Source organism: Pipistrellus kuhlii, unplaced genomic scaffold (assembly GCF_014108245.1).
Source record: "Pipistrellus kuhlii isolate mPipKuh1 unplaced genomic scaffold, mPipKuh1.p scaffold_m20_p_1, whole genome shotgun sequence".
NCBI lineage: Eukaryota > Metazoa > Chordata > Mammalia > Chiroptera > Vespertilionidae > Pipistrellus > Pipistrellus kuhlii.
Genome location: NW_023425404.1, coordinates 71,341,506 through 71,358,231, shown reverse-complemented (window position 1 = coordinate 71,358,231; position 16,726 = coordinate 71,341,506). Strand labels below are relative to the sequence as shown.

General features: G+C 46.8%; 1 protein-coding gene across 5 annotated transcripts in view; it reads right to left on the bottom strand.

Moving 5' to 3' along the window:
* Positions 1–14,691, bottom strand: part of NPAS3 (neuronal PAS domain protein 3) — an 865,816-nt gene extending 851,125 nt beyond the window's left edge. For 3 of the 5 annotated variants that reach the window (XM_036451409.2, XM_045585289.1, XM_045585291.1), the window contains exon 1: positions 14,115–14,690. In XM_036451409.2, the coding sequence (XP_036307302.1) occupies positions 14,115–14,275 (161 nt within the window). In that variant the 5' untranslated portion in view covers positions 14,276–14,690. Of the gene's footprint in view, positions 1–9,787; positions 10,315–14,114 lie in introns of those variants that run through there. The other 2 variants (XM_045585294.1, XM_036451455.2) reach the window with 2 other exon arrangements.
* Between the last annotated feature and the right edge of the window lie 2,035 nt (positions 14,692–16,726).

The window sequence follows — 16,726 nt, the reverse complement described above, 5'->3', positions numbered from 1 at the left end:
AAGAACTTGGCCATAGCAGAGAAGGAAGGTGGGAAATGTCATAGCTGTTCTCTGTGAAAAGAGGGGCACACCTGAGTCCCTCACTGTCCCTCTCCCCTCTAGATGAAGAGTCACATCAAGAAATGAATACATTCTTCACAAAGTCTGAAAAATAGCTTCAAATAAATATTAATCTAGTGCAATCGATACATATGAGGATGGAGGGGGCTAGCAGGAGCGTGGTGACTACAGAACTGTATTAAAACAAGGGCTGCAGTTAAAGGAAATCAGGGTGGAAAGCGAGGCAGCAGGCCTGAGGCGCTAATCACAGTACAGAGTGATGGAGATGGACCAATACTGCATGGATTAGCAATGAATTATTTTGAACTGTAATCATATGCCTGCATGGAAGAGAGGCAAAAACTAGCCATTACTCATAAACTGACCTGCTGAGAGAGAGAGAGAGAGAGAGAGAGAGAGAGAGAGAGAGAGAGAGAGAGAGAGGGAGGGAGGGAGGGAGAGAGAGAGGAGTGTGTTTATGAGGGGAGAATGAGAATAAATTTATATGCTAAACTAATTCAGAATAACAAAACCTAAAGATATGGTTATACTCCAACTAACATTCTATTTTTAATATATGCCACATAACACAATATAGGGTGTTCAGAGTATAAACTGTAAAGGGCTTGGATTCAAGTAGGATTAAGCCAACCATTTCTTCTAAGATCAGGATGTGATCATTCCTCCACCCTCTAGTCTTCCTTGTCAAAAAAAAAAAAAGCACATTTCTGAATAGCTTCAACACCCTCAAATACAAAAATTTTAAGTATTTAATTATAAAGAAGAAACATTCAAGGAATTAACTTCCTTGGGCAATCTGAAAAATTCATACCAAATGAAGATTCAATTGTTAGCACTAATTCTGTTAGGAAGAAAAAAAATCAAAACTGCTGGTCGCCAAAGATTCCTGAGATTCTTCTGAACAGACTGTTTAAATGAAGAGCACTCTAATCAGTAGAGGAATCCTCACGTTCCTAATGTCTTGCTGTGCATTCTGCAGGTTATAGTAGCAGCTGGAAGAGGTCGTATATCTTTTGTGAGCATCCCAAAAAGGCTCACTGCCAGACTGTTAAATTATGAATAAGCAATGAACAAAAGAATGCAGATACGGTGGTGACAAGATAATCCAAGCAAATTTATCTATGACAAATTTCACAGGATTAACAAATTACATTTACACAGAACAATAAAAATGTGCAAAAAAAATGATGAGCCTACTTTTCTTTACGGCTCTAGGAAAACAAAAAAGTCACCAATCCACAGCATATGTTTAAATTTAACTTGCTCTAAAGTAAGATATTTATAATATGTTCAAGACATTTTTGTAATATTTTCCCATTTTAGGTAGATTGGCACAAATATGGTATACCTGGTTTATGCACATATGCAAATATATATATATGGCTTACATATAAACCATGTATATCATATATAGAAATTGTGTGCAGTGAATAAAACCATCCCTTTCATATATATGAACAGAAGGTACATTTTTCAGAAATAGATCCAAAAATAAATTGTTTTTGTAGGGGGAAAAAATGTTCCTTCATAAGTGCAATACATATTAATTCCTAAAATATCTATTTTAATTGATATCTCCTTTTTCCAGAACAAGAGACAGAGATAAGCTTTACAAAGTTTCAATATTTTCATTTGCCCCAACCAAAATACTACAGTCTTCCTAAGTAAAGTTCTTCTGAATGAAGTTTAGAGCTAATATAATTTTCTGCAGTGTTAGAATAGCAGAAAAAATAACTCATAGATTGGGAGAGGGTGTTAATTTTAGTTATATTCTCATAAAAATGGCCTTCTATCCAATATTAATTTTTTTCATAATAAAATATTTTTATAAATCCTACAAATAAAATGGCTCCAGTCTACCATCATGAGATATTACTGAAATGACCTATGATTCCATAAAGTAGTTTTAAAATGCTACACTGTACTACTTTCCAAAAGATGTGATAAAGATTTGATAAGTTACAACCTAGATACCCAAGTCAGAGACCTCTAATTCTACATTAGCATAGTGTATAAAATACTGCAATCAGCTGTGATTTCTTTTAAGATTTTCTGAATGCTGTTTTAAATTTTGCAGCCTACTTTTTTACTTATACTTTCTACTGACTGCTGCTTTTTATCTTCAATATCTTAGCAGACCAACCCTCTAAATGAGCCATTCCCAACCTTTCATATGGCAAACTATTCTTCATGTAAACAAAAAAAGAATCTGAATATAAAAGTGAGTAATTAAGATACACAGTGAAATCCTCAGCTCATCCAACCACAAATATTCAAGCACTGCTTATTTAGTACCTTCAAACTCTGAAATTTCTACTATGCACATTTTTAAAGAAGCTATTTGGTTAACAGTATTACAACCAAAAACATTAAGCTGAATGTGGCATGCTTGTCTGCTACTTCAAATCTAGTGTACATGCTACAGTGAGCAGAGATGGCTTCAAATGCTACAAAGTTTCCTAAAGTATAGTTTTGCCAAGAAATTGCTATACCAAACTGAAAACATTACCAAAGACTTCAAGATGTGTGTGCGGGAGGAGGGGGAGAGGTACGAAATGATGATAACATCACTTATGTATTTATTGTGGTCCATTTTTAACATGTTATGTTTTTTATTAAATAAGGCCTACAATATATACAAAGCCCTTAGAAAAGTACGTGGCACACAGAGCTATACAAATGCTTGCTTGATGCCATTATTAATACGCCAGATAAGTTGGCGAGAGGCCAACTTGTACAAGTCCTTATCCAGTAATAGCCCAATAGCCAGAAATACAGTTAGACACTAAAGTGTGTTACTCAGAATGCTCTATAATGCTGTTTGTAACCACTTGGTGGCAAAACTATCACAGAATTAAAATTCCTGAACTGTAAACTTCAGTCAAACTGAGGCATGTCTCAGGATGGGAAGAGGTCCTGGTGTACTTGCAAGGCTATGACCAAACAGGCTTATGCATGTGGCAAAAAGATTCTTCTCTAAACACTCGCTAAAAAGATCTGCCCTGGCCGAAACCGGTTTGGCTCAGTGGATAGAGCTTCAGCCTGCAGACTGAAACGTCCCAGGTTCAATTCTGGTCAAGGGCATGTACCTTGGTTGCGGTCACATCCCCAGCAGGGAGTGTGCAGGAGACAGCTGATCAATGATTCTCTCTCATCAATGTTTCTAACTCTCTATCCCTCTCTCTTCCTCTCTGTAAAAAATCAATAAAACATTTAAAAAAAAAGATCTGCCCTGAAATATAAGTGGTCCTGGAGCTTGCTCACAAAACTACCCAAATGTTAAAGAATAATTTAAACATTGATTCTTCCTCTAACTTTATAAACACTGTGTTTCTGAAATTCTCCAAACATCTGATGAAGGACGACCAAGAGGGTGAGATCTTGACCGCTGTCCATGTGCTTGGTCCTTCTGTCATAGGAACTCTCTCCAGAATCTCTTCAGAAAACCCTGACTTCAAAAATCAAAAATCGCAGGCCCCTCCACACTGCTGCTAAGGTACACTTCTACCCAAACTCTAACTCTACCGTCCTCCCTGAGAATAGAGAAGCCTCTGTTTGCTCACCCATTAATGGGATAGTAGCACTTCCCTCATTTGGCAATGGGAAAAATTACCATGAAGTATTCAATACAGGACCTGAAACATAGTAATGTCCAATAATGTTTATCCTCATATGTGATCTCTTTTTATTTACTTATTTTAATATATTTTTATTGATTTCAGAGAGGAAGGGGAATGGAGAGAGAGAAACATAAATGATGAGAGAGAATCCTCCATAGGCTGCCTCCTGCACGCCCCCACTGGGGATCAAGCCCACAACCCAGGCATGTGCCCTTGACCAGAATCAAACAGGGACCCTTCAGTCTGCAAGCTGGTGCTCTATCCACTGAGCCAAGTCAACCAGGGCCTCTTTTTATTTTTAAATACCATCAGACATCTTCTTTAAAATTTCCAATAATGTATATTTATAGAGCATTTTTTGTTTACCTAGAACTAATCATTTCATAATCATTAATTCCAATATTTTACAAGCTGAGTATCTGTCCCTCCAGTGATATTAAGCTAACAGAAGTCAAAAGCAATGGAGAGCCTTATGTACACTTCCATGAATTCTGCACCTCTTTCTCTCTCAGAAAAGGTGTTTTCTGGATCTCTGTAATATTTAGCACGTCCAAAAGAGGGATAAATCAATGACCAGAGCAATTGCTCTTACAGGATATATTATTCACTGCGAACCCATGGTCCCTAGTAGAAGTTCGATAAATAAAGCTGAGTGTGGGGACAGTCAATAAGCGCCGGCAAGGGCCGCAAGCACTCTAGGCCGTAGCAATATGGGACTTTCATTTTGCATCTCATGATTTTCTGCAAAAGGCCACAAGTGTCCCAATTAGTTCATCAAAACATGATGCTTTAGAAATATATACAGACAATAACTCCAAGTGTTGTTTAATTTTGTCACTGCGCTGGTCAATTCAGATACAGTTGCAATCACTTCCCTCTTACCGAGCCATATCCTACTTGTACCCTGTAGTATTATTAATATGGCTTCAAATTATCCTAACTATGTAAGGTTCTATCAAACTTAATAGTGTAAACATCCTACCTATTCACACTAATGAGGCCCAGCACAGGAAAAATACCATTTGGTTACAGTTGGTTTATTACAATGCCCAATGAGGGGATGTGGGGAGGGGAGGCTGGGCACTATTTACTATGAAAATACTAACATCATTCAATGCAAAGCAAACATAAATATATTATCCCATAAATGTTGGTAGTCCTTACTTAATCATAACACAGATTTAAATATTTAAAGTTTTGCACATTCTGTTACGTGCAACTTTGATAGCATTTAAATTTTAAAATTAGTATTTTAATCAACTAAAATTTTCAACACACTAACTCTTCCACTAGGTTTCAGCCTCACTCCTGGTAAACAATTAAGGAATGTCTATACAACACCTGAAGTTAGATTCTAAGCCAATGGCAATGCAAAAAAAATTGTTTTTAATTATTTCAAGTATGAAATGCTACAATGCAGAATAAGGGGCCCTGTTTCCCCCGCAGGGAGAGACTGCTTCGCCTCTCATGTGCTGAATCTCTGTAAATTCAGAGATGGCACTCTCCATAAGAAAAAGGATCACAAGAATTGCAGGGAAAAAAAGAAAACATAAATAGACTGAGGTTTACATTGGGGTCATTGTTACTAATCTTCATGACATATGCTCCACAAATATCCCACCAAATATAAAGCGCTACAGCTTAAAAAAGAACTAAATAAAAGCTGCACTGCATACACCCCACACACATACACAGTGCTGCTTTACAAAAGCACGTACCGTATATACATATAAATACATACCTATACATATATGCATACACACACAGTGCTGCTTTACAAAAGCATGTATATACATATAAATGCATACCTATAAACACACACATACAGTGCTGCTTTACAAAAGCATGTATATACATATAAATACATTCCTATACATGTATACATACACACACACACACACACACACACACAGTTATTCTAGAAAACTTCACCATTGAGCAGGGGATTCTGAAGTTCAGTTCCTATTTTAAACATATACAATTTGGACAAGCCAGTGGATTGCAAACTAAGATCTGAGACAGAGCAAAAGAGGTGAGGAGTTCATGAAAATTCTGGCTTTCCTATAAAATAGCTCTATTGTAGAGGCAACCATCAAGTAGAAGAATTTCAGGGAAAATAAGACTTCATATAACTAATAATATCAAGCTGTTCCAGTCTGTAAATCCTATATAACCTGCAATGTAATTCTTATCAATTCATTGCTGAAAGATTATTTTCACCTACCTTTAAGTAAATATAAAAGTCCTATTTCCAAGAATGTTAAGAGAGGGGAACCAAAATTTTACAGGTAACTTTTTTTCCACAAAAAAAAAAAAAAAGCATCAAATAATTTTATATTCAAGTTTGCTCATTGTAACAAATCAAGCCTAATAATTGGCATGTTACAGATCTGGAGTAGCTATGGGACTCTCCATTCAGAAATTCGAAAGTGGGGACATGGAAGGATGCTGTACTGTGGGAGGGTGCTACATAATAAAGGTCATTATCACTCCTGGCTCTGGAGTTATACGATCTAATATCCTCTCGGGTGGTTCTATGATATGCCCATGCATTACAGTTCTTGTTGACAGTCTGTTGCCTTGGAAATATTTCATTATTTCAGTTTTTCCATTTGTAGACCCTTGGCCTTGTGATATGAAGGCCATCCTATTTCATATTTTCGATTATCATTTAAGCAATCTTGTGGAGCTATTTATATAAAAGCAAGTGTTAGACAATGCATATCATCATTTATCACTCTGTGTTTAAGCTTACACTGTTGCAAGAAATGCCTCCCCAAAAGTCACCGCCACCACCTTTACTTTTTGAGCCAAAAGCCCCAGACTACAGGAATGTGCTTTGCAAACCAGCATGAGCATGTCACGTGCTTGACACTTCTGTCAGTCTAATTTCTCTGGTTATACATCCACATAGTGGAAAAACTCTGTGGTCATGCTACATAATTTGCAGCCTACTGGAGTTTAAAGAAAAATCAAACGAGTTTAAATATATAAGGTTTTCAACTTATATTCTTGAGGCGCTAAAGAGGCATTTTCTCTGTGTATGAATCAGAGAAATTTAAGGGATACTAAGTAGTAACCAAAGACATTATCAAGAAACACCTTGTTTTTCCAAAACCTACTCTGTGAACAAAATTAGAAGGAAATGAAATTTTACTTTACTATTATATTCAGGTCAAATATTTCATAGATAGGCAAAAGGATGACTCAAAAGATACTTTTTCTATATGTTTTTGATTACTGATGTATTTGAAAAGCAGTAAAGAATCATGTCAATAAATGTCATTATGATGTTAATTATTTGAAATTAATTGAAAGGATATCACTTAAAGGAGCAGTTTTCAACAGGTGTGCCATGGCACACGTGTGTGCCACAAGACTTTTTTGAAACATGCACTACCTGACTGTTTAGTCAGGGGGACTGACCTCTTTTCCCTTAGGTTGTCAAATTAAAAAATGACAACAGTCAACACAACAATAGCTGACTGATGTGAATGAATCAAAATCATACCTATTTTATTGTTAGAGCAGCAAAAAAAAATATATTTAACATGTCTTGGAATTTTAATAATTAGTTAATGTGTGCCATGAGAGGAAAAAGCCTGAAAATCACGGTTTTAAAACACGTCCACAGAAAGTCACCTTTTATAAACCTACTTGTGTTCAGCCATCACTAAGAAATAATACTACTAACCGACAAGTTCCAGGCACAAAGTGAACAGCAAGGTGAAATGACTCTACTTAGCAAGTAACTATGACAGCCCATCCCCCTCCTGAACAAACCAGCCTACTTCCCATTTCTCATGACAAAACCAAAACACCTGGCATGGGTAACGTTTACACTTAAAGTGTCCAGGGCACTGAAAACCCTGAAAACCAAGTTAACCCTCAGTGTATAAAACAACTGTTTGGATACCAAAGACAAGTCTGTAGTTCTTATTGTTTGAAACATTTGGTTTATAACTCCTCCATCGCTCCTCTGCATTGCTCCTCTGGCCCCTATCTCCTCATTACTCCTCCCTCTCCCTACAGGTTAAACCTTCTCAGATCCAACCTTTAAAACGACAGCAGCATCCGAGCTGAACAAGCAGATGCTATTAAAGGGCATTAAATTAAATACAGTATATCCTCCTACAACTTCAATCAGAATTTCAGACCAAGTGTTATTTAGTTCAGCTCTCAAGTGGAGCAAAATAACATCCAAATCGTGCACTTTGATTTACCTTCTTCGAATGCCAAATGGAGACAGGTGATAAAGAAAGCGCTCATGCACAGGCTGTGAAGTTTCCTGCACAAATTAATTCTATCTTCAAGATTCCTATCTCAGAGAAATTCCCAAAATGGCACACAAATAGGCCTCTGCTAGAGAGATTCCTGGGGCCATCCCAGTAAATACATTTACTGCCCCACAGAACCTGGGAAGGGGAGGGGAGGGTGAGGAGGGAAATTATAATCTTCTGATTTCAAAAGTGTTCATCACTATGTTGATAATTTATTTCTATCTAAAAAACAGCAAAATAGTTAATATGTGAATTTTTCATAAAACAAATACTAAATAAATGCTAAATATTTATTTTAGCTGTATGAGTTATCAGATAGTAAATTCTATACACATTTAACATCTCTAAGAACTGATTTACTCTCAGGAATATGGCTTATATAGAAATTACCTAGAGTTTAGAATTAGTATGTGTCTCCTTAACAAAATTAATCCGGAAATCCTTATTGTATGAAGGCAACAAGCAACAACGCTACTGAAGCTTTTTAAATGAATAGCTAGTTTAAATTCCTCTCTGCTTTCTCTGGATATATAAGCTATAGGTTAAATGCTATGTTGTATCAAAAATTAAACCGTCCCATGTAATAACAATTACAATTTGCAGCTAAGGACTTCCCTCATCTTCAAGTTCAGTTAAACATCTGAAGAAAGTAAACATTTCTGCTGGGGACTAAGTGGGGGGCGGGGGGCCTATAGCTAACTCTATTTGTTTTCCCCGTGAATCAATGGGTCACATTTACTATTTCCCATGGAGCATTTCCTCTTCAGAGACAGAGATATTCACTTTGCTCAAACAAATATGCTATATGCAATTAATGCCATTGACACTGACAATTAATAGAGAAAAAAAGAGATACCAAACAAGGTAGGCTGTGTGGACAGCAGGAGGGAACACCACTGGGGGTTAGTTACTCGGAAACCTAACAATGCCATCCACGTAGGAAGGACGGTGAAGGATATTTGAATACAAATTCCTTTGGCTTCAGTTTAACTAACTTCAAACGGACACGCTCCGCTGAGCCCCTGCCTGGATACGCAATTCTCACCAGGAACTTTTTGTAGCACAGGTCTCAGCGCAGGACCTAACGGGGCAGAAGATGCTCCAACTGTTGGCACATCTCACAACACGCTGCGTGGCTGCTTATTGGAAATTTGGGGTTTCCCTGATTTTTTTTTCTTTTTCTGCGGAGGTTGGGGGATGGAGAGGAGGGGGAAAAGGCGAGCGGAGGGCAAAGCTCGAGACCCACAAGTTGCCAGTTGCCGGGGCTGAGGACACAGCTGGGGCGGGAGCCGGCGGCGGCCCCGCGCCCCTTGCGCTCCGCTCCGCGCCCGGCCTAGCGGCGCCTTGGACACGGCCGCTCCGCTCAGCCCGGCCCGGCGCGAGCTCGCTCCCGCCCCCGGCCGCCTCCCCTCCTCCCCGCCTCCCCCTCCTCCCGCCGCCGTCCTCCCCTCCCCAGCCCATTCCTTCCTGCAGAGCAGCTGCCAGGGGACCGCGGCGCCCCGGGGATACCGGCCCCCGCCTCCCTCTGCTCCCCTCTCCGGCAGCCCCTTCTCTTTTGTGTTTGTTTTTCTTTTCTTTCTTTTTTTCTCTTTTTCTTTTTTTTTTTTTTTTTTCCTTTTTTTTTCCTCTCTCCGCTGGCAGCGATCACTCTATTCGCTGAGCCCAGCTGGTGCGGCTGCTCGGCAGCCCGGCGCGGCCGCCGCGGGGGGACAATGCGGGGAGCGGGAGGCGGCGGCCGGGAGCCGCGGGCAGCGGCCCGGGAGGCGGGCGGGCGGGCGGGGAGCCGGGCCCCGGCGGCGGCAGGTTCAATAAACAGAAAAGTGTTACCGTTCTCGCCTGGAAGGATCCTGCTGAAAGCTGGGCTTGGTGGGCGCCATCTTCCTGCTATTTTTTTTCCTCTCTTACTTTTTGCCTCTCCCCCCTCCCCGGTGGGGGTGTGCGTGTGCGGGGGGCGGCGGGGTGAGTGCGCGGCGCGGCGGGCCCGGCGGGCAGCGGCGTGGCCGTGGCGGTGGCCGTGGCCCGGGCCGGGGCCGCGCTGCGGGCGGGAGGCTACGGAGAAGTAGCGGGGCCGGAGCCTCGCCGCCGGCCGGCCGGGCCCTCGCGCCGCCGGTGCCTCTCGCTGCAGGTCGCCGCCTCCTCCGCCGCCCGCGCCTCCTCCTCCCCCTGCTCGCCGGGCGCCGCCGCCGTCCATGCGCCGCAGAGCCCCCGCGGCCCGGGCCGCCCCGGCTCCCGAGACATGCCCGGCGGAGACGGGCGACCGGAGCGGGAGGAGGGGGAGGCGGCGACGGCGGGGGGAGGCCGCCGCACGGCCCGCGGGCACCGGGCACCGGGCCCCGCCGCCTCCGGGTTCCCCCCGCGCGCGCCGCCACACCCCCTCCGCCGCCCCCGGAGCCGCGGGCGGCAGGTGGGCGCGCACCCTCCCTCCCCGCGGAGGGCGGGCAGGGCCGAGGCCCGGAGGAGCGAAGGGGGGGTGGTAGGGGGGAGGAGGAGGACTCCCGGGGGCTTCCCCGCTTGACCGCAGCGAAAGTATTTCGGGGCATTTTCCAGCTACTTTGCTCCAAAGTGCTCCCTCGCAGGCACACACACACCCCTGCACCCCTTCTCTCTCCCCCTCCCCCCTCCCTCTCTCCTTCTCTCCCTCTCTTTCCTTGGGGGACTGGGATGCTCGGCTGCTGGCGCAACAACGCCACTCAGTTGCAGTTTTGAACACTTCCCTTCTCCGGAGGATCACAGCCCGCGGGAAGGCAAGGGGGAGCCCGGAGGCCGCGGGGGCTGGACACCGTCCCGCACGCAGCTCGGGGGCAGAGGGAACCGGCCGTTGGGGAGCGCGCTGGCCCAGCCCGCGGCATGGGCCCGCCGGCAACACAGGCACCTGGTGATCCCAGTGCTCTCAGCCTGGTTCCCCGGGCCCCGAGCGGCTGCATTACTCGCGCACGTACACATCTGCAGACCCCAGGGTTCACAGGTGACTCCCCAGGACTTTAAACGCAGTTGTGCACAAACGTCGCACATGGCTGGGCTCCTGGTACCTGGCATAGGACCGGACCAAACTAAGGGCCTCTGGTTCTGTCTAGTCTAGCTGCCTTCCCTGTTTTTCAGCCCAGCGAGGCCTAAGGAAAGCTCTGGACTGGGTGCAGGGCCAGTGCTGGGATCCTGTTACCTGGGCAGACGCTGCTCAGAGCGCTCTCTCCACTCAAGCACTCTGCTGGGTGTGGGCAGCTTTTTGGGCAGAGGCTTGAGTCAGTCGTATGTCAAGCGGGGAAAGTGGAAGGGACTCCCAAAGCACTTGAATAAAGGGAAAAGCCAGGAGGAAAACAGTCCTGCGGGAAGCTTTGCACTGTAAGAAAAAAGCCGCCCTGCAGAGGGGTCCCATCCAGCCCTACCCTTCTACTCCAGTAAAGTGAGGCTCAGAGCTGGGAACTGGAAACATGTGTTTTTCATAGCAGAGGTGTTTAATCTGCAGGATGGTGTTTGAATTCTCTTTGGATTACGCTCGACAGGTAGAAGATGAGAGTGATTGAAAAGTGAACTTAAGAAGGTTGAGTCCAAGATGTATGGGCTGGGAGAGAGGAAGGAAAGTTGCCAGCTGGACAACTCCAGGGCAGCCAGCCTAGGATGTTTCTGCCCAGAGATGACAAATGAGAAAAGCCTGTGTTCTCTCAACAGGCTACTCTTTGCATGAACCCCTCCACACCCACATCACCACCGCCCAAGTCACTCCCTCATCAGACTCCCAAAAGATTTTAATGAAAAGCCTTTTTTTTTTTTTTTCTTTAGAGATCATAGCCAGGTCTTGAGGTGGAAACTAAATCTGCCCCTCCTAACCCCCAAAGCCTAAGGTGTCATGGCCTGCATTCCTGATGAAGTGCCAGAGGGCAGGGGATTTAACTCTTGACTCAGACCCTCCTTAAACACCTGCCAGTAATCCTGCCCCACATGACTCACTCTCCCGTCTCCAAATTAACTGAAACCCAAAGGAGTAACAGGTGTCATCACACTGGAGAAAAGAAACCAAAGAAGGCTATATTTTTCACAGCTAACACCTTCTGGTCTGCCAATAGGACAGGGCATAAAAAGAGAGGAAGGGAAGAATACACCCCAAGGGCTAAATTTTAGAGCGGATCTTTTTCAGAGCTTTAGTTTTTAGAACAAGTGGTGGGATTATGTGACTTGATGAAGTGGCCCGATTTCAGAGATGACTGTGGAAGGCATCATTGAGCTTTCAGCGTTGGAGTGGGGGACTGTGGTGAGTTACCTCTGGATGCCCCTGATTTACAGGAAAATTGAACGTGGGAATGTCTTCTTGGTGAAAGATACCACCACTCTGAGGACAAACGTACCGGCTGAATCCATGACCTCCCTCTATGCCCAGCTTATATTTTATGGGCTGGCTGAAGTTGCCCGGAATTCCCTGAAAAGGTCCAAAAGCTCTCTGACATCTCTGACCCTTGATCCCTACTCCACAGACCATACTATTGTGACTATTGCTTCCACTTCCTGGTTAAAGTGACCGCCTGGGTCTATTGTCATTTAAATGTTTTATAAGTGACAAAAAAAAAACCATACCTGAACCATGAAAAAAAATCTCATTCTTTCTAAACCTAATTCTTTTCTAAGTCCTTTATGTTTGAAAGATTCCCAGATCTTTTGTATTAAAGGTTCTTGTAATCACTGAAGTAAAACAAGACTGGAATAACTTAAACAATAACAACAACAACAAATAAATTCTCTGTGACAAGGAACAGCCTCTTCTTGAGTTATTTTCAAGACTTTTTTTTTTTTTTTTTTTTTTTTTTGCAAACTTCCAACCCTACTCAAAGCATATAATGAAGTCTTCCACAGAATGTTTGCAGCACTGGGCATCAACTTAGAAAACACTCAGTGTGTTATGCAAAATCTGCTCTGGTCGCTGAGCCATTGGTTAGAAGGCACAAAATATGGCAGTGATAGATTATCTTAACCTTTTCAGTTTAAACACTGTTGGTTCAAATCAAAGGTTCTCAAATCAATGAAGTTTGAAACACAAGGTAAAAATGGGAACTGTTGTTTGAATTATGCATTGTGTATATTTTAAGTTAAATGCCATTGGCAAACCTCTCAGATGTTTAATCGTGTGCAATCTGGGAAACACAAATATTTAATTTCACATTTTCATGTGTTCTTTTTTTTCTCCATCTAAAAAAACTGAGCCCCACAAATGGGAGGGAGGGGGGCTTACCTTTCATACTACATTGTTAGTTTCCCTCAGCGCATTTTTGTGGATTACATTTTCCATAAAATCTTGGGATAGACATCACAAGTTGTCCTTAAGGAAAAACTTTAGGGTTGTGGGGCATTGGTGGTGGTAATCCCCCCCCCCCACCCTTTTCTTTCCTAACTGATTCAAAGAACGTTTACTATTTCAACGTCACTGTCCTTTTTTTGTTTAAATGTATACATATTTGGGAGAAATGCAAACAAGTCATACTTTAAAACTTGCTCCTGTCTCACCATTTAGACTAACTTTGTAAAATGTGCTTGCTCGCTCACATCTCAGAATCCTAGGCATTTGCATTATAATGCGTTTAAGATGAATACTTAGCAGCAGCGCCAAGGAGACTCGGATTTCATGCTATATTTCCCTATAGTAACAGGTGACAGGATAACACTATTATGTAGAACTGCAAGTCTACAGCTACACGTGAAAATCGTTCCAATTCTGTTTGGAAACAAATGATCAATCAGCCCCCAGTGATCAATTGCCGCCCTGGCTTGCGCATCAGCAAGAGCGGGCACCCGGCAGAGGCATTGAGAGAAGCCGCCGAAAGGGGCTGGGACCCAAACTTTGCTGAAGCACCTTGTGCGGCGTCTCAGACTTCTCTGCAACTCTTCGGCTAGCGGGGCCGACCGGGGCTCTGGGTTTAGGGCCAGGCAGAGGGCAAAAGCTGATTTCACTCTGTCAGCGAGCGCCTCGGAGTGCCTTTCGATCCGAATTGTGCATTCTTATTATTTTTCTTTCCTTCTTCTTTCTCATCCGTAGAACGAGGGGCAAGCCAAAGTGAGCTCCAGCGATGTGCATGTGTGTGTTGGAACAACATAAAACAGGAGGCAAAGTGAGTCCCACCCCAGCACCCCGGGGCGGGGGCACGCTCCCAGCCCGGGCGGGACTACTCACCGCTGCTGGTAGGAGGTGATGCCCTGGACGTTCTGCGGGGCGCCGTTGGCCGCGGCGCTGGCCCTCCCCATGCCGCCGGCGCCGGCCGGCACCCCCGCGGCCGCCCCGCCAGCCGCCGCGGCCGTCACCTGCACGCTGAAATCCGGGAAGATTCGGATCATCGCCGCGGCTCCGGCCCCGGGGCGCGGCGGCTCTGGGCTCGGGCTGGCGGGGGCTCGGGCTGGGGCTCCGGCGGCGGCGGCAGCAGCAGCAGCGGCGGCGGCGGCGGCAGCAGCGGAGCCAGGCACCAGCCTGCAATCCCATTAGGGAGCCGCGGCCACTGCGCGCGGCGGGCGGAGAGCAGCTTTGATGTGAGCGCGGCGGGCTGGGGGGGCCGGGAGCGGGAGGAGGAGGTGCGGGGGTGGCGCGGGGTGCGAGGGACTTGCAAACAGCAAAACGTGTCAGGGTGGGGCCTTTTCCCCCCCTTTTGGGGGGTGGTGGTGCTCCCCTCCAGCCCCCCTCTTTCCAGGATGTTGCTCTCACTGGCTGCTCCGGCTGCGGCGCGCGAGCCCAGCGGAGAGGAGAAGGGGAGGGGGCGGCGGAGGAAGGATGCACCGGAGGCTCTGAGAGGACTTGGCCGGGGCGAAGGGATGACGGGCAGCAAGGAGGGTGCTTTTCTTTCCCGCCCCTGCACACACACACACACACACACACACACACACACAGCGCGCACTTCCGACTCGAAGTGCAGGACAAGCTCTCTCTATCCCCTTTCTTTTCTCCAGAGAAACAGCTTCCACCATCCAGGCAGGCTTGAGCCTCCCGTGGCTTCCAGCAACCTGGATTCCTCCAGCGAGTGTGTGCAGGAATGGGGCCCCCTGCAGAGCGTCCCCTCCCAGCCGGGACCCCCCTCGCCCCCGTCCTGTGCACAGCAGGCAGCGCTCAGGCTGCCAACTTGGAGTTGGGCTGCTGGGGAACTTGATGCTTATTGAGCGTGCAAAGGAGGAGAGAGAAAAAACCGCTTTTGTGCAATGGACAGTGTGTTCCCTTTGGAGGAAAGGACTCTCCTCGCGCCCAGTGGGAGGGCGGCTTGGTCTTGGACAGACTTGCGAGGTGGGGAGTGTAGGTCTAGCTGGAGAGATCGGATGTCCCCCCACACACACACCCACACCCGACCCATCTCTAAAGCCCCTTTCGAGCGATGAAACCAGTAACTTAGCGGGCACAACTGCAGAGAACTCTGCGAATTCCAACCACCAGGGAGACAAAAAGGGAAAACACGTGCGTTTATTTCCCTGGGTCTCCCTGATAGTTAGTTCCCCGGATCGGCGGGCACCCCGGTGTTTCCTTAAGGGGGAGCAGGGATGCTGGGTGTGGGCGCGCCTTTTAAACGATAACTTGCACTTGTCTCAGCTGGCGGGGCGGGGGCGGTGGGAATGGGTCCTCCACCCCATGACCAGGACCCCATGTCTTCCCACTTCCTTCTTCCATCCTGGGCCAGGCCCGGAGGTAGCAGCACGGAGTGCAGCCTCAGCGCCCAGCGGGCTTGGGCTCCGCTCCTCTAGGGCTCCTGCACCCCGGACCCACTTTGCTGGCGTTGCTGGCGGGCTCCCCATCTCGTTCACCCCTTGGCTCCCGCCCTCCTTGGCGCTGCACCGGCAGCCGGGGGACAAGGGGCGGCCGCTGCGCCCGCCACGCGGACCCCCGTTGGGCTGGCTGGGGGAGCGTGGTGGCTGCGGTCCTGCAGCCCCCGTCCCCCGCCCAAAGCGCCTGGCCGGTGGTCGAGGCACCTGCTCACCCCCTGGACCCAGGGCGGCTGCGGGCAGGTCCTGCTGGCCAGAAGTTGCCAAGGCCCAGAGCGGCAGAGACCAGCCAGCCCGCAGCCCCGCACAGGGTCCGGGGGCCGGACGCCCGCACCGGCCACAGACCCGCGAGTCCCCTGTCGTCCTCATGGCTCTGGCCGCACAAAGGCCCGTCTGTGGCGCGGGCCGCGGCCACCTCTGCGCTCCCTGGACTGGGGTTCAGCTCCCCGGACGGGGTTCAATTTCTGAAGGAGCCTCCGGCCCAGCAGCAGCAGCAGCAGCCCAGGCGGGAGACAGAGGGAGGGAGCCCCAGCTCTGGCTGGCGGGGCCCAAGGCGCAGCTGCGTTTCCATTTTCCTCTCAATGAAAATGCTTTGGACGGCAGATAATATCAGGAGATAAGAAACGACTTCGTCCCCCACATGTTGCACGTAAAAAGAATCGTAATGAGCATCTGTGGAGTATGCTGAGGAATGCCACTGGTTAGATCCCGCCGAGGTCCTGACTCCTTTCTTCCAGGGATGATGGAGTTATTTTCTAACTTGAGGCATTTCATTGGCCAAACACAAGGCCTGTGAGTGAGGGAGGGGGTGAAAGGGTTGGAGGGCCTGGGGAGGGGGAAAGCCACCCTGTAAGGATCCGGTCACAGATGTGGGTCCTCTTCCCACTGGGAGGACAACCGCCAGGCGATGCAGGTTCACTGGCCTCTCTGCACTCTTCCCCTCCTCCCAGCTCACCCACAGGGCCGGGCTGGAAGAGGCGATCTCACACATCCCTGGGCTCTGCGAAGGCTTTCCCTTTGAAAATGCATGCCAATTCTAGAGAGATCAGG